The sequence below is a fragment of the Artemia franciscana genome, chromosome 5 (assembly GCF_032884065.1).
Source record: "Artemia franciscana chromosome 5, ASM3288406v1, whole genome shotgun sequence".
Taxonomy (NCBI): domain Eukaryota; kingdom Metazoa; phylum Arthropoda; class Branchiopoda; order Anostraca; family Artemiidae; genus Artemia; species Artemia franciscana.
In genome coordinates this window covers 48,494,926-48,511,974 of record NC_088867.1, presented here as the reverse complement: position 1 = coordinate 48,511,974, position 17,049 = coordinate 48,494,926, and the positions used below count along the sequence as shown (strand labels likewise).

Genomic DNA, 17,049 nt, shown 5'->3' with positions numbered 1-17,049 from the left:
TGTGGCAACGGAGTGGCTTAGTGGCAAGTGATATTGCCAAAAAAGGATTTTATTTAAAAACTTACAAAAATATGTAGATTTAGCAATTTCCTTTGAAATGAGCCTTTAAACAGCTCTTTATGATGTTCCAGTGCCCCCCAAGCAATGGAGGAAAAAAACCAAAAAGGGGAGGGCACATCAGTATTCATTATTTTCATTGTTGCTAAAGCCAGGGGACTGTAAGTTTTCTGAATAATTTTTGGCCATGGCGATTCCAATGGTGTGTTTCTTGTTTCGGCACAACGCCAATTTAGAGGTTTCAAGCTATTTTTCAAAATTTATTTAAATTTGTTTTCAAAATAACATTTTGGCATTAGGACTGATTTAGAGAAAGGTTGTCATTCCTGGATCAGCTAGAAATTGCAGTTTTTTTTCATTGGCCAGTTTTTAAATGCATTTTTTTTTTTGTTACTATGGACGGTGGTTCGTCCTTAACTAAGTTGCAGCTACCGATACAACCATGAAGCCAACTTTACACGGACCGAATTGAAAAGCATTAAACTCACCAATTTCAATAATTACAAAAGATTTGTTCACCTGATCATAGATATAATTCTTTTAGATCCACTCGCTACAAAAATGCAATGCAATCTAAAACTCTAATTGCAATCAACTTCTCTCGGCCCACCAGTTAATGAGAGGAATGAATTGCCCTTAGATTACCAAGGACAGTGAAAATGGAAACCGATTCTTGGAACTGGGTAAGTAAAAATTTATATGTTAGAAATTAAAGAAACTTCCTGGTAGTAGCGAGCGCTAAATAAAAGAAACAAACATGGGCGAAACATATGAAAAATTAACTAAAAATAGATGGCACCAAAGCTTAAGAAGGTTTAGCTTCCCTTTAAAGGTTTAGTGCGGAATTAGAAAAACTAATAATGTTTGGATTAGTTGCGGATCAAAACCGTTCAAACAAATCAGTTTTGCTCAATTATTTGTGTGGTTCATTCTGGCAACACTGATTAAATCTAGTGCTGCTTTAAAAAGTTCGTAATCCTGAGACAGTCAGAAAAAAAAAATCTTCAAAAGGCGTGATTTTCAGGTATGAACAAACATAAATATTTTGGCTGTTTTAAGATTATATAGTTTTTTAAAGCAGCACCAGATTTTTGTCAGTGTTGTCACGATGAACCATATAAACAATTAAGCAAAACCAATTAAATAATTTTTTATTTAAATTAAGTAAGTTAGGTAACCTACTTTAAGAATTTAAAATAAACAATATTTTTAACCTTAAGAAAACGATCCAAATCGAATGGATTCACATGAAGTGGAATAAATACGAGTTCAGTGATAAAAAAAAGCCCAGAGTTCTTTTTGATGTTGGCATTCGTCCAATGATATGGAAAGTCTTCTTTGACAAAAATTTTAAAATTGGATTACTCAAATCGGCTTCAAATTTGTGCGTGTATGAGTTCAATGGCCTAAGAATTTGCATGGCCCTCTTTTTTGTGTTATTTTGCAAATATGCAAAGTTAAGAGCACAGCCAAGTCCATTGATAATGAAACCTCAAAACTAACCATATTTTCTCTTTACACAAGCTGTGTGAGACATTCTATTTATTATCCTTGTGAATGCACAAATTTAACCATCCCGCCAACCTCTAAAACTGAAAAAGTAGACTAGATCGAATTGTCTTCTGAGATACTCAAATAAACTTTTGGCATGAATTGGATACAAAACACTACGACCTTGCAAAAACAACAAAGGAAGGGGGAGAGGTAGATGCGACGCAGACTAAGGATACTTACAAACTTAAAACCAACTAATATAAACGGCACGACCGCTGGAGCACGGGGGGAGGGGAGCTGGATATGCTCCGCCACACCTTAAAGAAAGGCATGTCGCGAGTTAATTTACTCGGCAAACGAACGGTATTGCTAAAATTCCTATGTTACCAAGTATATATAAAATTTATTCTATTTGGAATGACTTCACTGAGATACTTCTTATGTGAGACTTTGCAGAAAATGAAATAAAAGTTTAAGTTTTGGTTTATATTTCAAGTTAAATTAGAGCATTGAAAGAAGCGATTTTAATATTTAATAAGTATAAATAATAATAATAATAATAATAATAATCGCTTATAAATAAAAAGCGATTTTAGTATGAAAATAAGAAAAAACTGAGCGAAATTAATCGACTTCGTTCAACTATCAACAAGAAAATTAATGCAAAACTTAGCAAAGTTAATTGTATTCAATACTAAAATAAATAAAATGAAATAAAGTTTATTTTTTGGTTTCTATATTTCAAGTTAAACTAGAGCATTAAAAGTAGTGATTTAAAAGAATTAAAAGGCTGTTGAAAATAGATTGTTTTCAAACTATGGTTTTTATGATTAATTTAATAAGATGCATAGTAGGTAGATTAAAATGGACTAAAACATTAAAACTTAGTGTTTTATTTTGATTCATATAAGTTAAGAAAGGCGTCCAGTGTTGTGCGTTAAGCTAGTGGTAGCAGGGTACATGATGTTGTGTTTTGTTTTTTAAGCCCCTTCTGAGCTTAATGTTATTTTTTTGTGGATTTGTTTGGTTATCCCTCCTCCGTATCATGCTGTGGCATTTGGAGGCGATATGTTTGTGTTAAGTTATTGCTGATAATTGATATTAAATTAAGTCAAAATTAAATAAAATCTAATATAATCTGTATTTGACTATTAATGACTATTATAGTTGACTATTATAAAATTTTGAGTAGTAACGGAATTGACAATTTTTTGTGCTGAGCGTGTAAATATTTTCGTAGGATCACCAATCGATCTGAAATTGATTGCATTTTCGAATGATACTTTTTCTTAGCTATTAAAATTGCTGTACCTCCAATTTCGCTACTGTTACCAATTTCTGTTAGCGAAATTTGCATATGCTATTTTTTCACTTCAAAATACGGAAATTTCAAATGATAATTAAATCCATGTAGAAACACATTACACTCTTGGACCCACACCAGATGCAATTTACCATATTTTTTTCTCGATAATTCAATTTTTTGCAGTCTAACCGGTTTTCAACTGACTTCCAAAAGCGATTCTAGCACACGTGCTTGATCGTGTCTATTAGGACCTTGTTCATTTTGTTCATTATTTTTTGGGTGTCATTTTATTATCTTGAAAAATGAATTTAGATTTTTATCCACCCTCAAAAAGAATAAGATTTAAATGGGTTATTACAGAGTTTTGAGAACCTGGTACAAAAAAAAAATATTATTGATTTTGCATTAGTTCAAACAATCTAAAGAACGGCCCATTATCTAAATATGAACAATAAAAGTAAATTTACCTACCATTATAGTGACGCCAATCACGGCCGTAGCCAGGGGAAGGGGGTTACCTGGTTAGATCTCCCCTAAAATTTTTCTTCAACTCTTAGAACAGTAGCAAAATGCATAAAACAGATTTTTGTTGCACATTGTAAAGTTATTTTTTCATATATTTAAAACCCACACAAACAAAAATCCTGGATACGACCTTGCGCCTAATTTTATTTATTTTTAATTTAAATCTTCAAGCAAGTTAGAAAAAAAAATTTGGTCACAGTCTATGCATGTCTGTTAAGCCCTACAACCCACAAACAGTCCACAAAATCAATTAGGATGTTTTAATTTATTTCAATGTCAATCGTCATTAGAAAATTCATCTACGGTAATTCGTAAGTCACTGTGACATTTTCAAGAAAACTGTATTTACAGCCCCCCCCCCCCCCCCCCCTGGAAAAAGCTAGTTCTTTCAGTTTGTCTGATCTTTTTTTTTTATTCTTATTTGGTTGATAAGTTAGAAGTTTTCACACTTTCCGGGATTCGTCATCCTCTTTTTATACTCCCAGCATTCTTGCAAACTGGTACTTTGGGAATGGAAAGTAGAAAATATATGGAAAATGAAATACTGAAGAAAGACCTTCCTTGTGAAACAACAGGACCTTATAAAGATTACAAAAATAACCAACAAACTTCCAGTTTTGTCACTATTCGATAAAATACATACTGTTTAACTTAACATCTTTTGAGTTGCTCCAGCCAAGTTCTTACGCTCAAGCCAACCTGATATTACATCAATCGATGAAAAAAACAAGTTTTATGAACAAGTGGTGTTTTCCGTTGATTTTATTGTAACAGTTGCACTCAAGAAGCAAAATATTGACATGCCAAAAATTTGGTTTGGAAAGCTTCTGTCAACACCAATCTGTTCCCAACTATATTACTATTACTCCTAACAACTCACCGCAGGATCAAGCCACCTGAGGCTAGCACAGCTAAGCAAGCTCCTCCTCTAGGCCAATCTATTCGAAACATCTCTCTTTACACCATCTCAGGAAGTTCCCATTTCTCTTAAATCCTTCCCCCCAACCGAGGATGACCTGCCTTTCGTTTAGCCCTAGACGGTTTGCTGACAAGGATAATCTTTGGCGATTCGTCATTCACATAACGTGCCCTAGCCATCTCAATCTTTCAGTATAGTCCTAGAAAGTGCGATTGGGCCACACTTCTCGTACAGGCTACTTGCTAATACTATGTCTTTTCATCTTTCGCTAAATTCACTTTACAAACAGGAAAACTTTCTTCAAAGCTTTCATATTTTTCAACTAAAAAACAGCTATGTCTTAAATATTAACACACATTTTATGCTTGAATGTTGAACATTATTTGGCTCGAGGATTTATGAAAGAACGACATAAGTTTCGCTGTAGTTCAGCGTAATTTTGATATTATCGGCAACAGAAACTATAATGCGACCCGGCCATTAGGTAACTGACTTCAAATACCGGGTAGACCGGGTTCCGCTTTTTAGCTAAAAGCATATAAATCTAACGAATTTGAGTGTATTTTACTCCACCTTTTCACCTAAAATTATTTTTTAGAACGATACCCTTTTTAAGCAGTTCCATATTTTTACAAAGAAATTTCACATTTCAAGGCAAAACTGACACATTTAACTAATTTGAGTTTATTTAATACCGCTTTTGATCTGGATTTCATTTTCTAAAATAATGTTGTTTTCAATCCTTTTTTACGCTGACTGAATCCCGAATATTTCAAATTCTGAATTTGTACAAATACTTGCTATAAAGGTTTAATCTTGTTAAATCTCATTTAGTGTATTTATTGATAGCCTCGCCTAGTATCTATATTTATAAATGTAAAACGCTGGTTTGAAAACACAGAAACTCCAAGAAAACAGTTGTTTTTCTGTAAAAATAAAAGTCAGTCTATCGTTGAATTGATTTCTTAAATTTGAATTGAACTCAAATTTATGACATGGATGGCGAAATTAGCGTCTTGTCCCCAATTTGTATATTAGGCTATTTTTTCATGTTTGGTGTTGGAGTCTCATACGGTTATAAAACACTGGAAGAAAACGCTTCGTCTGAGTAACCTAAGGGCTTACAGTTAACATATCTGACAGATAATTATCTAGTCAACTAGATAAGAAGTAGTTAACTAGTTCAATAAACAATTGATACCCAATGAATATTAATTTAAGTTTGCATTTTCACTAGGACACGAAGAGTTGTGAAAGGCGAGGGGGAAGAAACAAATCTTCCCCTCGCACCAATTGTACTGAATGGAATAATACAAATATTACTTACTTTCCCAGTGGCTTCTTTGTATTCATTGTCATTGATTTCTTGTTCTTCGAGAACCGTGCCTTCGTCATTCATAAACTGTATACCTTTTGGTTTGAAATCTGGGGTCACAGTCACCGAATAATGTAAGTTCCTACGATGTGCTGACAGTCGAACGCTGCCAACTGCTGTTGAAAATGTTGGTTGCATAGACAGGGGGCCAACAAGAACACCAGCAAAATCTGCGAGGAAGACTAGATGTAAGTCACGAAGTCACTTTCGAAATTTATTATTACTATGGGTAGACTGAAGGACGCATTCCCCCAACACCAAAAAGAGAAAATAGCCTAACAGTTGGGGTACAAGAGGCTGATTTCCCCATCAATGCCATATACCATGACAGCTATCGGACATTACCCTCCATAACTATATCTCCAGCTTAACACCTAATTTACTAAATGTGTCTGCTTGTCTTTTGTGCCCATGGCCATCTGACGATCTTCGCAAATTGGGGAACCAGCCCTTCCAACATTTGAGCATTGGCTCAAGCCAGGACCATATCCAGGATTTTTGTTCGGAAGGGGGGGGGCTTTAAAAACATATCAAAAATTTGCTTATATGCATTTTGTTACGTTTTTACGAACCAAGCAAACAAATTAAAGGGGAGGGGTCAAACTCCCTAAACCCCCATAGATACAGTTTTGGTTCAATCTCGAATCAAATACTGATACTATTCGATTGGGGTAATTCAAAAAGAAGAATATTAGCAAAACAAATTTTAAAGAACAAAAAAAAGGAGAATTTAGGGTCTTATGCATAGAATTACTACCTGAATAGATATATAGAACAAGCGATGTAATAAGCGAGCTGGTAATCAGCCACTACACATCTAAAAATAATGGTGGTGATCAATGGTAATTAATCAATCAGTCAGCTCAGAGAACTAGACTTAAATAACCGGTTTTGTCCCCTTCAAACACCTTAAGAAACCCATGCTGATGGTAAATAATGGTGGTGATCAATGGTAATTAATCAATCAGTCAGCTCAGAGAACTAGACTTAAATAGCCGGTTTTGTCCCCTTCAAACACCTTAAGAAACCCATGCTGATGGTAAATAATGGTGGTGATCAATGGTAATTAATCAATCAGTCAGCTCAGAGAACTAGACTCAAATAACCGGTTTTGTCCCCTTCAAACACCTTAAGAAACCCATGCTGATGGTAAATAATGGTGGTGATCAATGGTAATTAATCAATCAGTCAGCTCAGAGAACTAGACTTAAATAACCGGTTTTGTCCGCTTCAAACACCTTAAGAAACCCATGCTGATGGTAAATAATGGTGGTGATCAATGGTAATTAATCAATCAGTCAGCTCAGAGAACAAGACTTAAATAGCCGGTTTTGTCCCCTTCAAACACCTTAAGAAACCCATGCTGATGGTAAATAATGGTGGTGATCAATGGTAATTAATCAATCAGTCAGCTCAGAGAACTAGACTCAAATAACCGGTTTTGTCCGCTTCAAACACCTTAAGAAACCCATGCTGATGGTAAATAATGGTGGTGATCAATGGTAATTAATCAATCAGTCAGCTCAGAGAACTAGACTCAAATAACCGGTTTTGTCCCCTTCAAACACCTTAAGAAACCCATGCTGATGGTAAATAATGGTGGTGATCAATGGTAATTAATCAATCAGTCAGCTCAGAGAACTAGACTCAAATAACCGGTTTTGTCCGCTTCAAACACCTTAAGAAACCCATGCTGATGGTAAATAATGGTGGTGATCAATGGTAATTAATCAATCAGTCAGCTCAGAGAACTAGACTCAAATAACCGGTTTTGTCCGCTTCAAACACCTTAAGAAACCCATGCTGATGGTAAATAATGGTGGTGATCAATGGTAATTAATCAATCAGTCAGCTCAGAGAACTAGACTCAAATAACCGGTTTTGTCCGCTTCAAACACTTTAAGAAACCCATGCTGATGGCTGAAAGGAAAAGCGCAAGGATCTCGACACTGACGCAAGCTGTATTAATCTATTTTAATACGCCTATGTTTTTATGGCTCTTATTAGGGCTATATCAAGGGTTTTGTTCGGTGGAGGGGAGTTTATTAGAACAAGTTTTGTTAGGGGGGTCTAGAGGTTTGTTAACTGTATTTAAAAATCAATTCGCAGGTCAGAGAATTTTTCTCTTTTTTTAGAAGTAGTCCTTTTACCCGCATTTTTACGACCAATTTATGACTCCGAGAAATACTTTGGAGGAAAAGGGGTCAACCCCCCCTGGTACGGTCGTAGTTGTTATTAACTACCAATAATCATTGCAATGCATGTTCGTGACTTCGAGATACGATCGAAACAACTTGGGCATCAAAAGCTTTAATTCCAAACAATTCCCAAAAATAAGAAGAAAAAAAAAGAGAGATAGTGTATTTTCAACCAAATGAAAGACTCGTAAATATATTTCAAATCCAAATGAGATACAGACAAACGGATAGACCTAACTGATACAACATGCTGTGTTTTGAGGGGACAGTCTATGAATCTTAATTTAAAAAAATACACATAATGTGTTTTTGAGTTACGCATCCGTCAGGTGTTAAGTGGCAACATGTGGCAACCACGCTTTTCTTTAAGGTTTACATTCGCTCTGGTGACAATTGACACTGTCATAGTGCCAAGGGGTAACTGACTTTCAGAAATAAAGTACACAGGACGACGCGGGCCAAGCGTGACAAAACTGCGACAAGCGTTTCGAGAACGAAGCTACGCATGGCAAAATTGCTCCGCGCGAGGTGGAACTGTCCGGCACACAGGGATATCCTAAGATGGTGGAAAACGGACGACTCCACGGATTTTGTGACTCTAGGACTTTTCTCCTGCTTTACTTATCTCCTAGAATACTTATGAAAAACAATTCTTTTTTTTCCAAAATGCAATATGCCACCTTTTTCTGCTCAAAAGAAAAACTAGAAGTTGGATAAATATTATTAAATTTCTTTTGGTTATTATACCTTTGACAGCAAAAAAATCTTAGCAATCGCTTCCTAAGTAACCAGTTTTTTCCGGTCCTCAGTAAATTTAATGCTGTGACCGAGTTCACATTTTTTTTTTTTTATGCAGCTATTCAGGAACTAATATACCGTCTTTCAAATTACCGCTCCTGAAATGTCGCTTCAATGAATATAGCTGCCTAAATAATCAATAAAAGTGGAATGTAATGATTAAAATATGAACTATCGACAAAGAGAAGAGGAGGGTAAGTCCGTTCCCTAGGCTAAGTCTATGACATTTCATTATGTCCTTTATATCTATACAAAAAAATTTAACATTTACTCTGAAGGACGAGCCGACGAAACGGCCAAAATAAAAAAAAAAAAATCTGGCATTGAAGTACCAAGGGCATCAAAATAAAACCATTATTTGCCCACCTGAACCCATCCTAGGTCTATTCCTACCTGATAACCTTGATTTTCGAAGGTTTTTCGTGTAACTATTTCAAAATTATGAAGTTTTCAGAGCAGCACCACCTTCACGTCAGTATTGTCAGATTGATCCGTGGAGATAGATAAGCAAAGCTAATTAATTAAACTTAACAGCGCTTTTCATCCGTAAAAATTCAAACATTAGCAATGTTTTTATTCCCAAATACAAAGTAGAGTTAATCCTTCTTAAGCAATTAGGTGCAATATTTTTTAGCATTTTTGCTTATTTTTATCCATGTTTTTTTTTTCTTTTTAAATTTGGTGCCAACTAATATCAAAAACTGCATAACTGCATAAACATTGAATTACTGGTCTTTCATAAGTTGCTAAGATATAAATGGTTGTGTAAGTTTCCACCTAAACCAACTAAAACAATCAGGTTGCATTTTCACTATCATTGGTAGGACGAGATTCCAAAAACAAAACTTGAGGAAAGTGAAACACATTTTCCGTTTTTTCGTTCTCCTGTATATTTTCTGTTGTGTACGAGTTAAACACCACTTTTAGAATTGCCGCATCCGAAATACCATTAGTCGGATTTAATTTCCTAAATTATCAATGCATACAATAGTGAAAACGCAATTTTTCGACCAAAAGCGGAGGAGGGAGTCCCATCGGCTGAAGTCTAATGATATAGTATCTAGTATAAATTTCATATCTATAATGTCATATCTATAAATGTCAATATCTAGTACATCTGTTTAAAATGTCAAAAATGTACTCTGACGAACGCAACACACACCATCAAAATAACCAAAATGGATATCTGACGAGCGGCCGAAAATGTAATTTGATGAAAAGAAACACATTTTCTATTTTTTCCTTTCCTCTGTGTACTTTATGTTGTCCACAGCTTTCAAAACACCGAAATGAGGGGAACTTATTTTTAAGAATTAGGGGGGAGGGTGCATTGTTGTTGTTTTTCTTTTTTCGAACGAATTACAAAAATACGTATTTTTCAAAATCTAGGGGGAGGGCAAAAATCTATAGGGACAAAAATCAAATATAATGATCAAAATATGAATGTTCGACAAAAAAGAAGGAGGGGGTCTATCCTTGCACTGTCTATGATGTCACATAGTATACTGTATATTTGTGAAAAATATCAAACATTTACACTGGCGAACGAATAACCGTCACAATGGAAGTAGTACCAGGATGAGGAAATAGATATCTGGCATTAAGATGAGTGGCCAGGAAAAAAAAAGCACAAGGACTTTTAAACGATTTAATGGTTGAGTTGAAATATTATGAGAATGATGAAGTGAAATTTCAAGTGGTTTTCCAGAGAGTGATAAGAAGGTGACATTTAATGCTAGATAGACCAGAATATGCGTCCAAGAACTCTAAGGCTATCCATTTGTCATTCAAATATTAAATTGTAGGTTAGCACTTTGACATCGGGATTTCTGAGCAGGGTTGCCACCTATATATTGTCCTTATCAAAATGAATTTCGGGCAAAATGAGTGAATATGTCATTATCAAAATACTTTAGGAGCTTCAGACACCTTTAAGTTAGTTTTTTTTTTTTTTAAATCGGTATCCTCAACTCACCTACCTTTTTGTCTTTTTTTTTTTTATTTCATAGGTTTGCGATCGTTTTTTCAAACCCTTCTTTATTTCTACTATTCTAAATTTGACCAGTATTTTCACTTCTGAAAACAGCGTAACATTATAGGATCAAAAATCCCCCTTCTCTACGTTCCCCCTACAAAAATGAAACAATATAAACTGGTCATTGGGTACAGCAAAGACGTAAAAACAAATGATGGCCGGCGTTTACCCCCCGCCCCCGAAAATATCCTCCCGGAAAATATCTCCCCAGAAAATACCCTCGGGTAAATACCTCTCGGAAATACCCCCCCCCCCTAGAAAATAAGGCTTTCCAAATTCGAGAATTTTATTTGAGTTTGATTTTTAATTTCCGTAGGGGGAAGGAATTTTGGTACTTGTGTTTATGGGCCTAAGTTTGCACTATGTAAAACTCGAGAACAAACCGGTTTCTTCGTTGGTTTCTTTCAGCTTAGCACGAGACAAGACAAAGGCAAGTGACAGAATAGATGGGAAATGTATAACTTGGGCTATATATTTGCACATAAGAGAGGGGGTAAAGTATTTGGACAGCTTGAAGTCAGAAAACAATTCTTACTTCATAATATGCAGAATAATTGTGCCTTACACATCTTGCATTCAGGCCCGCTATACTTTACCTTCCCCCCTAATATGCAAATCTATAGCCCAAATTTATTTCTAAAGTAAGGAAGAACCTAACGAGAAAACCGGTTTGTTCTCGAGTTTTACACAACGTAAACCTAATTGAGTGGCGTATAATACACAAGTAACGGAATTTTTCATGGAAAGAGAGCCGGATTTCCCGGTATTATTTAAAAACGATCAGAAATCAAATTAAAAAAAAAAGTTTTTTTTAAACTGAAAGTAAGGAGCAACAATCAAAACTTAAAACTAACAGAAATTATAGCGTATATGAAAGGAGTTGCCCCTTCCACAAGACCTTGGTATTTACGCTAAAGTTTTACTTTTTGTCCTAATTTTTTAAGAACGATTCTTGAAACACAATGGCTGTTCAATTAGAACAATAAGCTTCTTTTTAAATTTTATACAAAAAAACTTTAGCGTAATGAGCCATGTCTTGAGGAGGAGGCAATTCCTTTCAAACACGTAATAATTTCATTACTTTTTGAGGTTTGATGTTGCTCCTTACTTTCAGTTGAAAAACACAAAAGTAAAGAGCCTGATAAATAAAGCTTATAGTTCTAATTAAACAGCCATTGTGTTTCAGGAACCGTTCTTAAAGAATTAGGACAAAAAGCACAAACTATAGCGTAAAGAGCAAGGTCTTGAGGAAGGTTTTCAACTTTCAGTTGAAAAACTTGTTTTTTTATTTTTCTGATCGTTCTTAAATAATACCGGAAAATCCGGCTCTCTTTCCATGAAAAATTCCGGTACTTGCGTATTATACGCCGCTCAATTAAGTTTACGTTGTGTAAAACTCCAGAACAAACCGGTTTTCTCGTTAAGTTATTCCTTACTTTTGAAACAAATTTAGTTCGAATCTCAGGTAAGACAAATTTTCAAGAGTAATGACTTCTAAAGCAATCAAGAAAAAATAAAATAAAAACTTGTTTTCAAAATTGATTCAAAAGCAGAAAATTTCTTTTCTTCTGAAGATTCTATGACTATAAGCAAAAAGTGAGGGTGAAAACGGATTAAGCTTTGCAAAACTTAATCTTTTGAACTCGTTTTCTTCCTTCAACTTTTTTTTACGCATTTATAGCTTGATCAATTTAATATGTATGTTACGTAAAGCCCAGTTCGTTTTGCAACCCCTGTGTTCACATATGTTCATAGATCCTAGCGAAAAAATTCCACTTCTTAATCTATTTTGAAAACAATTTTTCCAAGAAAAATCTTTGCATTTACTTTAAATGCTTAAATTTTTTCTGCGTTCACGTTGCTGTGTTATTTTTCTGGCACAAAACTACTTTATGATATTTTCAGCGCCGACAATGTTTTTAACCAATATTTTTAACTTCAATTTTTTAACCGGCAATAACACCCCCCCCCCCTCTCTGCCCAAAATAGAAGAAAATCTACTAGGTATTGTTTGTCTTTTGTTCCCCACGAGTTTATTAACAGGGGGTTGCCGTCGAGGTATTAAAATATTTATATTTATGTTTGTAGTTATGTCTGTCTGAAATCCTAATAAATAATGGTATTTGTTTCTTTTATATTCCATCAAAAGGCTTTCAGTCAAAGAAGAACAGTTCTTTTATTTACAAAAGAACTTTTTACTTTTTGTTTACCTAATTGTTTTGACTTTTGAAAGACTTCGCGATCGACAAGGAGACCGCAAAAGGGTGAAAATACAGTCTTTGGACCGTATATACTTCACTGTGCAGTCCCAGTTTAAATAGCCACAGTTGCACAGGATAAGCATGCCCTCGGACATGTTTCGAGGCAGAAGTGGTCCACTTTCTAAGGTTCAGAAACCATTTACCTATGTAATAAAATATATTTACAAATAATTTGTCAGGACGTATTTGGAATGGAAGTAGCCTAGTTATGCAATGGCGTAATTTAATCAAAATCCTGGGGAGGGGGCGGAGGCAAATTTGAAGCCAATTTTCCCAGATCAATTGAAAATGACAATGAAAACTGAAGAAAGAGCCACTGCCATAAAGGCAAAGATATACTAAAGAAAATTGACCCGTCTCTGGGGAAGCTTGAATTATGCAGGCTTATCTTAATTTTGACAAGATTGTTGAAAAAGCTAAATTTCAGCTGGGGGTGGGGCAAAATGGGGTCTGGGGGGGGGGGGCAAAATGGGGTCTGGGAGGGGTAGTTGCCTCTATCCCATAGCAAATTGTGCCCTTGGTTGGCATTATTTAGATATTCAACTGTTGTATTTCCTATGACCCATTTTTAATAGAATAGAATAAGTGAAAATGGAAATACATCATATGTGAGTCTGGCTACATCTTTTTTGTTTCTCGTATTACGTCTTCATTCTCCGTTAATAACCGTAAGATTGAGAAGTGGACAACGTAATGGCGCCTGTTTTCCGTAGAAAAAATCTTTAAATTCAAAATAGTTCTGTGTTTTCAGCTGTGAGGAACATAGCTACATATATCAAACGATTGACTGCAACTTCCGGTGACTTTTAATAGAATAAATTGATTATTTTTCCTTCCCTTCGATAGTGAAGAAAGAATGTTTTCACACCACAAGCTAGGACTGGCTGTACTGTAGGATAAACACTAAGATCTGTTTAGACTGGACTTAAAGATTTTTCAAGGAAATATTTTCAGGCCACACACAAATTCAGGAACATGAACACATTCCAGGGAGCATTCGGGCGGCTGAGCGCCGGTTGATGGTTAAAAGTAGATTGAAAAGTTATTTTATAGGTAAAGCTTCAATTTTTTGGTTTATAGCCTGTTGTACAACGGGCTAGTCAGAGATGGCTTATCTTCTTTTTTGTTTAATTGTCAGTTCAAAAGTTATAAGTAGGCCGGGATGTACGCGGCCATCCCATTGCTCCTACTTGTTTGTATCTATCTTGGGGAGGGAGGAGCTAATAAGCAGTTTAGTTGGCCTTGGGAGGGGGTCATAAAATTTAGAAATGCAGGACCAGCTAAAAGGCACCCTTTTCTTACATGCCTGTCTGTAAAACTTGTATTTTTAATTAAATATAACATTTATGGTCCAGCTCTATCGATTGGAGACGTCTGCGAGATGCAAGAAGTTTCCTTTTTATCATTTTTTTTCAAATACAATATTTGCCACCTTTCACATGCCATCTAGTAAATTCAAACTGAAACTATTCAATTTTCTTCGACGGAATGTCTTTTGATCTTTGATCTTGTTCTTGTCAAATAAATTCTTGAGTATATATATATATATATATATATATATATATATATATATATATATATATATATATATATATATATATATATATATATATATAGTGGAGTAAACACAAGCGAAAATCAACAATAAAATTACACAAAAAAAAATCAGACAACAATAAATCACCAAAAATAATTAAAGGACAATAACGTTAAATAAATAATTTTAATGAAAAAAACGAATTAAGCCATGATGAGGCGACAATCGCCGATACGCTGTTGTTTCCAAAATCTTTTTGTGTAAACCAGTCAACTTTTCAGTTATATTCGGGAGGTGAAACTTATTTATAATTTTTCTATTCCTATACCAAAGAGGAAGATAAAGAAGATATTTACAAAAACGGAAATAGGCTACCCAAATATCACTAAAATCCATATTCCTAAGTATAGGATATAGCCCAGAAAGGTAAAGAACAAAATTATACGAAAAAGTAGAATACAGCTTTCCAAGGGCAATGCGATTATATTTACCTCGATTAGCTACAATTTTAGAGTAACCGACCTGGATCTTCCTTTTAGCATCCCATACGGCACGTCCACAAATTTTTTTTATATTTTTGGCAAGTTTAATACCCAACCACCGCATCGAATCTACATGAGGGATGGAAAAAAGCTTAAAGCTTAGAGGTTTAGGAGGGGATGGAGAATTGAAAGAAAGATACTCACACTTACCAACTTAAAGCAAAAGACCGGTTTTAATAAAAGAAAAAGAAACTTTATTAACCATCTGCGATATTCTGAGTTTAGACCGACTAGAAGAATATCATCAGCATGAGCAAGGTATGAAATATCATTTAACCCAACAAAACACATAGAAGATATATTCTCAAGAATACTAGAAATGCACAATTTAAAAATACTTGGAGATAATTCTCCACCACTATAAAGACACATAAAGAGAATAAAGCCACTATAAAGACACATAAAGAGAATAAAGCCACTATAAAGACACATAAAGAGAATACACACACAGTATAAAGAGAATAAAGAGCCTGACTGTGTACAATACTATCGAAAGCTTTAGAAAGATCAAGGGCACAAATGTGAAGACCATGAAGACCATACCCTTTAGCAGAAGCATCTTTGAAAAGGCATATATATATATATATATATATATATATATATATATATATATATATATATATATATATATATATATATATATATATATATATATATATATTTAGTATTATTACGTAAAAACATAGTGTGAGTAGAGAGTAGAAAGACATGAACAATCCTAACCCATGCGGATCAGAAGAAAAAGATTTTTATTTTATTGTTTTATTTTATGTGTGGTTTGTGATCTAGTCATGCGAAGAAAAGTGCTTACCTTTTCCAGACTTGTCATCTTCTTCATAGCCCGCAAATGTATCTTCTTTTAAGAGGGAAAATTCTGAAAAAGAAACATATAATAATTTTTGACAAGTAGTATAGAAATCAGCCCTCAATGAGACAAGTATGAGAGATGGGGCTTGGGTTCGACACCGTCTGAATTCTACAGGAATATAATATTTACCAATCATTCCCTGTAAAGTTCATGAAATTCACTTATTTTTCATTGTTTTTGGCCGATTGCAGTCCCTCCTTTCAAAAAAAGTTACTGTGTCTGCTCTAGTTCCTGATTAACTTTCGAATGGGGGGTATATTAGATAACAGGGCCTTATCCAGTATTTTAGTTTTGTGAGAATTTACAAAATGCAAGAAACGTCATTTTATATTTATTTTTATTACTTTCATTCGAACCGGACAAACATTCGGGGGGGGGGGTGTCAAACGGAATACCCTTCTGAATATAACCCTTCTAGGACTAGGAGGCTAAAGCGTAAGCTTTGTGGGTGGTGCGAGAAAATCGACACTAATACCGATCCATGAGAGCAGATATCAAATATCTACGCCATGTATCAAATATCTATAAACAGAGATTGCAGAATTTGCAATCCGTCTGCGCCTCTACTTGTCGATACTTCATATTCCAGACGAGGTCAAAAAGTTAGTGAATGTGACTTGTTTTTCGCTTGCTTTTAGTTATTTGAATCCGGCACAACACAGAAAATTCTTTTGGGAGGGGGCATACATCAAAATAAGAAAAAATAGGCGGGGTATGCGAAATTTACGCAAAATACACAATAAAATGATGATCTTTTATGAGAGAACTGGGCTCAAAGAATTGGGATCCATAGACGTCCCACATAAGATTCTGCTTCCAATCCCCTCTATTTGAAGAATAATCAAGTGGTAGTAGGAATAGAATATTTATATCATTTATTCTTTGCTACTTAAGGTGGCTAGTGGCTTCAAATCGATAAATCTGAAACTGTCTCTTAATAGAAACATCCTCCTATACAGACCATTCGAAATTGTACAGATCAAGAAAATGTTAGTGATACATGGCCAAGAAAATTGACAATTTTGTGATCCATATAGTTAATTGCGGTTAAAGGCTTTAGCAGGGGGAGGGAAGCTGTCCCCCTTGTTTTCTTATATCTGACACTCCTGTGGTATACCTTGCCTTCCCCCACAT

The 17,049-nt window shown here is 34.8% G+C and overlaps 1 protein-coding gene across 1 annotated transcript in view; it reads right to left on the bottom strand.

Moving 5' to 3' along the window:
- Positions 1 to 17,049, bottom strand: part of LOC136027527 (dorsal-ventral patterning protein Sog-like) — a 167,361-nt gene that overhangs the window by 67,640 nt on the left and 82,672 nt on the right. Inside the window, exons 5-6 of the mRNA XM_065704875.1 lie at positions 15,859 to 15,921; positions 5,629 to 5,846 (exon numbers count right to left, since the gene is read on the bottom strand). Of these exons, the coding sequence (XP_065560947.1) occupies positions 5,629 to 5,846; positions 15,859 to 15,921 (281 nt within the window). The remainder of the gene's footprint in view (positions 1 to 5,628; positions 5,847 to 15,858; positions 15,922 to 17,049) is intronic.